The following is a 6,299-nucleotide window of genomic DNA, read 5'->3' on the forward strand; positions in this document are numbered from 1 at the left end:
GGGCATGATTGCGAATATCATCTCAGTTATGAAATAAAACAAAATCCAAAATTTTAAATTTATGCTCTACATATGTTCTTAAATGGATAATGAAGTTGTGTTTCTTAACTGAAACCGTGAAATCTACGTGTAGAATATATGGGTGGAATATAAGAAGATTCTTGATACCTATCTGTGAGTAAATAAGAAAATATTGAGATTATAGTGACTTGATTTAAATCTTCTAGGGTTTCTCAACCCGTTGCTCCCTGTCGATACTCCAGTAGGAGTGGCATTTCAGCATCAATGACACTATGCATGAAAAACGCAGGTTCCGTTGGTATGGGAAGCGTAACAGAGAAGCTATTAAGCATAAGAACAACTAAAGCCATGGTTGGTCTATCGATAGCATTTTCTTGAACACATAATAATGCAATGTGGATATGTCTGATAATATTATGCATTGAACCAGATTTTGCCTTCAATGTAGGGTCGATTATATCTGATATTGTCCCATTCATCCAACTTTTCCATGCCTAAAAGATATTAACAAATTCGCTTAGAATTCATATGATAAGTTTGAAAAATTATGTTTAGATATGGTAGAAAGGTGGATACTTACAAAGCTAAGAAGATCTTCTATCCTCTCTTCGTTTTTAAAACATTGGTTCTTTTGACCGGTTACCATCTCTAGTACCACCACACCATAGCTAAAGACATCAGACCTTTACTGAGAATTGGCCATGCATCATATATTCAGGAGCCATATAACCGCTATGATAGTGAATAGTAAAATGGTTAGCACTTGAACGCATAGTTAAGACCACATACCAACACACACTTATAAGCGTTGAATATTTTGAAATTGGTTATTAGTATAAGAAACATAAAAATCATGAACAAAAACAACATAATGAGATAAATAGGCATGTTATTTGGCAACCGTTGGTGTTCGAATGCATATTGTTAAAATACACATGAGTTTTGAAATTGATCCGGCCAAACCCTACTTTTACACATCAAAGTAACATTTACTGGATTCTAAAAATGGTTTTCCACGTTCGTGTTGTAAAGGCAAATCAATAGCATGTTAAGATACTCACATTAGAATTTTGACCTTGCAATGTACAGTGGCGAAGTTTGACGTTTTCGACGGGGGGTCGAAAACGTATATACCCAAAAATTTCTATAGAACCGGGGGATCGAAAATGAATATACCCAAAAGTTTCTATACGAAAACTACATATCTAACACTAATGAGAGAAAAGTTCAGGGGTTGGGCGCCGCCCCTTCCCCCGGCCCCTTCAAAGCTGCACCATGACAATGTAGACTAGGTCACTAAATGGGGATTGATTGAACGTGTAGCAACATTCCGACCACATTAAATGCAACTTTAGAAACATGGTGTGGTGAGTAGTCTATGAGTTATATTTATAACAATTCTATGTAATTCGCCTAAGTTACATTTTTGCCAATGACTACCAACTCAGCTAGTAAGATGTGTGAAGGTTTACCCACAGATCACGGGTTTGATCCCGGGCCAGTGGGGTTCCTGCACGGGGCTTAGGCCAGACCGCAGTGGCGGATCTAGGATTCTGACCAAGCGATAACATTTTATAAATAGGCGGTAACGAAATCGAAAAAACGTCTTTTTCCAAAATTTACACTAAAAACGTCAAAAATTTTCCGACCAAGCGGTAGCGGAGGCTACCCCTTGTTCCTCTTTACATCCGCCGCTGCCAGACCGACCGGAAGGTACCACATTGTGGGCCGGCGGATTCGAATCTGAGCGGGTACGCCTAGAGGCGGCCAAAGTAACCAGTTGATCCACTCCTTCCAAAAAAAATGTAATTCCCTTAATGAATTTCGTCAAAAGTATATGTACTTACTATGTTCCAACAATTTGACTTGTTTCTCCTTGAGATTCCTCCTCTTTAAAAAATCTTGCCATGCCAAAATCAGCAATTTTGGGATTCATTTATGCATCTAACAAAACATTACTTGCCTTCATATCACAGTGAATTATCCTTATACGAGAATCTTCATGCAAGTATAGTAGTCCTTTTGCAATGCCGTTGATGATAGTATATCGTTGTTCCCAATCAAGAAGTTTGTGTTTACTATGATCTACAAAGCACATCATTTATTTGGTATTAACAAATTCATTCATCAAAACTTCATTTGAACACATAAAATTTTCAAACATGATTTTTTCTTTCTTTTATAATATTACTTATGGTAGAGGGTTTTTTGCTATCAACTTTCCCAATGTAAACTAATCTATACTGGATGAAAACTTTCAAATTTGGTTACTATTGTTTAGTTAGTATAATGTTTGTGTTTCTTCGATGCAAGTTGTGGCACATAAAGGCTGTGTGCTCTTGAAAACTTACCAAATATAAATTGATCAAGACTCCCATTTGGTAAGTGTTCGTAAACAAGAAGTCGTTCGCTTCCTTCTATTAGCGGACCAGATCCTATCACTTTAGGAAATAGTCCATCTCCATAACTGCAGGAGATTTGTTAGGCACCCATTAGGAATGTTGTTATGTTGTAATGCTATTTATATGGTTCCCCTATTCATTGTAAATCAATCAATTGATACCACGGTTTAATATGGTATCAGAGCTATAGTTAAAACCCATTCCGATCTGTTCCCCTTTTTATTCCGGCGACATCATGACCGGAAAAGACACCTCCTCTTCCTCGGTTACGACCGACAACAAACATCTCCATCCCGTTTACTCTGTAACCAACATTCAGAACAAAGTCAGAATTCTCGATGGTGAAAAGGTCACCTACTCGGCATGGGTGAAACTCTTTAAACTCCACGCAAAAGGCTACGAGGTATTGAAGCATATCGATGGAACCAAGCCGCCAGCGGAAACAGACGAAGACTATGAATCATGGGCTAAAATAGACTCTATTGTCTTACAGTGGATCTACGGAACACTTTCAGACGACCTTCTGGTTCGTATCTTAGACGATCAGTCAACCGCTCAACAAGCTTGGAATAAACTCCAGTCGATCTTTCAGAATAACAAGAACTCACGTGCATCCTCTCTTCTACAGGCCTTCACCAACACACCGTTGGCTTCTTGCTCATCGTTGAATGAGTATTTCCAAAAGTTAAAAGGCATTGCTGAACAGTTGAAAGACGTCGACCAGCCCGTTACCGAATCCCGACTAGTCTTGCAGATGGTTCAAGGTCTACCACCAGAATACGACACTACCGCCTCGTTTATCAACCAATCGAACACCTCCTGGGATGATGCCAGAGACATGATCGAAAGAGAGCAGCGACGCCAAGCAGCCAGACAGCAACACTCAGCACTCGCCGCCCCTCGCACTGCCACACCAACGTCCGTCCCACCTACCGGCGTCAACACAAACCCCACCGGACTATTATCAGCCCCGACCATATACACGTGGCCGGGGTCGTGGTCGAAACTCTCGAGGAAGCCGTGGTCGTGGAAGAAGCTCTTTCGGTTACTATTCACAGCAGTGGAATAATGGAGGATATTCTCAACCACCCAATTTCTCTCAACAGCCAACTGGTCAACATTGGTACCCTACCCCACCTCCATGCCCTCATCCGGCCCAGTCCCCTTGGACGTCCCAGTGGTCTCGGCCCACTTCTCCTACACCACCACAACATGCGGCTCCACCCCAACAAGCATACTACGGCCATGGTCCTCAACCCGCATCAGGATATGGGCTTTCGGCCCAAACTCCACAGGCCCCACCCGGTTTTCCGCCTACACCAAGCCCATCCAATGTTGACCCTCCTAATCCTACAGAACTTGGTGCCGCCCTGAGCTCTTTATCATTTAATCAACCGGACCCACAATGGTACATGGACACAGGTGCGTCTTCTCACATTACTTCGGATGATAATAAAATTCAAAATCTATTATCTAAGTTTACTAATGCTAATATATTTGTCGGTAATGGCCAAACGTTGCCAATCACGGGTACCGGTAGCGGTGTTCACACCACACCATCAAAAACCTTTAAACTAAACAATATTCTTTATGCACCTACCGTTGTTAAAAACCTTCTTTCTGTATGAAAACTTACCCGTGATAACCAAGTTTCTGTGGAATTTGACCCTAACAGTTTTACTTTGAAGGATCTCAAGACGGGGCACCACCTTTCACGCCATGAGAGCACCGGCGAACTATATCCTTTCACTTCCCCAGTTCAAGCTTTTTTGGCAACCTCGACTTCAACAAATAAGTGGCATGATCGCCTTGGCCACCCGGGGTCGAACATTTTGCATTTTCTTTCTAGTCGTTGTTTGATTGATTGCACTAAGAACTCGTTTGAATTTTGTGATTCGTGTCATTTAGCTAATAGTAAAAGACTTCCTTTCGTTATTTCCAATTCATTTACTTATGCACCATTCGACATCATACATTGCGACCTTTGGACGTCGCCAATTTTAAGCAAAACGTCTTACAAATACTACTTGGTTCTAATTGACAACTATTCACACTATGTTTGGGTGTATCCATTAAAGTTCAAATCAGAAGCATTTACAAAAATTGCAAAATTTCATCATTTTGTCAAAACCCAATTTCAAAAAAATATTAAATCCATTCAATGTGATTTAGGGGAAGAGTTCGATAATCACGCTTTTCATAACTTTGCATCCTCCAATGGTTTTGTCATACGCTTCTCGTGTCCCCAAACATCGTCTCAAAATGGTCGTTCTGAACGCATGATACGGCGACTGAACGACATAATCCGTGCCTTACTTGTTGATGCTCACCTTCCTCCCGTTTACTTGGTGGAGGCCCTTTACACAGCCGCCTATCTTCATAACATCACTCCCACTACTCGTCTCAATTTTAATACACCCACGTTTGCTTTGTACAATTGTCACCTAACTTATGAACATCTTCGGGAGTTTGGGTGCGCTTGCTACCCAAATCTATCTGCCACTCAACCACATAAGATTCATCCTCGTTCCATCCGGTGCATCTTTCTCGGGTACCCCGAAAACTTTCGGGGTTACCGGTGCCTCGATCCTTCAACTGGCCGTGTCCATATTTCCCGTCACGTTACTTTTGATGAGAACACGTTTCCCTTCACCAACCCATCCAACCCAACAACGTACCGGTTCCTTGACGACGACTCACCTGACCCGGCCCACTTCCAATTTCCCACAGCCCCCCAACCCGTACCCCAACCTCATTCCACTGCCACCCATCCTTCCTCCCATCATCCACTTACCAGCCAACACACCCTACCCTCTCAAGTCGCTACCCAACCAACCCCACCGTCCCCACCCTCGCCATTATCACCGTCCCCACCCTCGCCACTACCACAGTCCCCGCCCTCGCCATTACCAATGTCCCCACCGACCACCACATCACCTCCTACCACAACACATCCGCCCACCAACACTAACTCTATGACTACTCGGCGGAAGGATGGCATTGTCAAACCCAACCCCAAATACAACCTTCACACATCCAATAAACCTACCATATCTCCCATACCCACCTCATACCTTAAAGCCCTTACCGACCCGAATTGGCAACAGGCTATGCTTAACGAATATAATGCATTAATAACTAATGGTACATGGGAGTTGGTTCCGAAACCGGAATCTCATCCTGTCATCTGGTGTATGTGGTTGTTTCGCCATAAGTTCCACTCTGATGGAACTCTTGCTCGCTACAAAGCTCGGCTTGTCATCAACAGAAAATCTCAAACAGTGGGTCTCGATTGTATGGATACATTCAGCCCCGTGGTCAAACCGGCCACCATTCGGACCGTGTTATCGGTTGCCTTATCACGAAAGTGGCCCATACATCAACTAGACGTCAAAAACGCGTTCTTACATGGGGATTTAAATGAAACGGTTTTTATGCATCAACCGCCCGGCTTTATAGATCAGTCTAGACCTCACCACGTGTGCCGCTTACGTAAATCGTTATACGGACAGAAACAAGCACCGAGAGCATGGTTTTACAGATTTGCTAACTTTATTACTTCCAAAGGTTTTAAGGGAAGCTTATGTGACAGTTCACTATTTGTGTATCGCCACGGCGATAACATGGCTTTTCTTCTTTTATATGTTGACGACATTATCTTAACAGCATCTTCGAATACTTTTCTACAGCATGTTATTCAGCTTCTTTCAGGTGAATTTGCCATGACCGACTTGGGCACTCTACATCATTTTCTAGGCATCTCGGTTACACGAAACTCGAAAGGCATGTTTCTATCTCAAACACAGTATGCTTGGGACATTCTTTACCGTGCCAACATGACATCATGCAAACCTGGTGCCACACCTGTGGATACGT

General features: G+C 42.6%; 1 protein-coding gene and 1 pseudogene across 1 annotated transcript; one reads left to right on the top strand and one right to left on the bottom strand.

The window, feature by feature from the left end:
* Positions 1–233: 233 nt before the first annotated feature.
* LOC110923518 lies at positions 234–2,119 on the bottom strand (annotated as a pseudogene).
* Positions 2,120–2,658: 539 nt separating this feature from the next.
* On the top strand, positions 2,659–3,492 carry LOC110924556. Its single transcript, XM_022168553.1, has one exon. It carries the CDS (start codon positions 2,659–2,661, stop codon positions 3,490–3,492), a length of 834 nt encoding a protein of 277 aa, XP_022024245.1.
* Positions 3,493–6,299: the final 2,807 nt, after the last annotated feature.

The sequence above is a fragment of the Helianthus annuus genome, chromosome 17 (genome assembly GCF_002127325.2).
Source record: "Helianthus annuus cultivar XRQ/B chromosome 17, HanXRQr2.0-SUNRISE, whole genome shotgun sequence".
Classification (NCBI taxonomy): Eukaryota; Viridiplantae; Streptophyta; class Magnoliopsida; order Asterales; family Asteraceae; genus Helianthus; species Helianthus annuus.

Excerpts from the sequence above, each read along its gene's own strand:
- LOC110924556 (XM_022168553.1), top strand. The coding sequence starts at position 2,659 with ATGACCGGAAAAGACACCTCCTCTTCCTCGGTTACGACCGACAACAAA.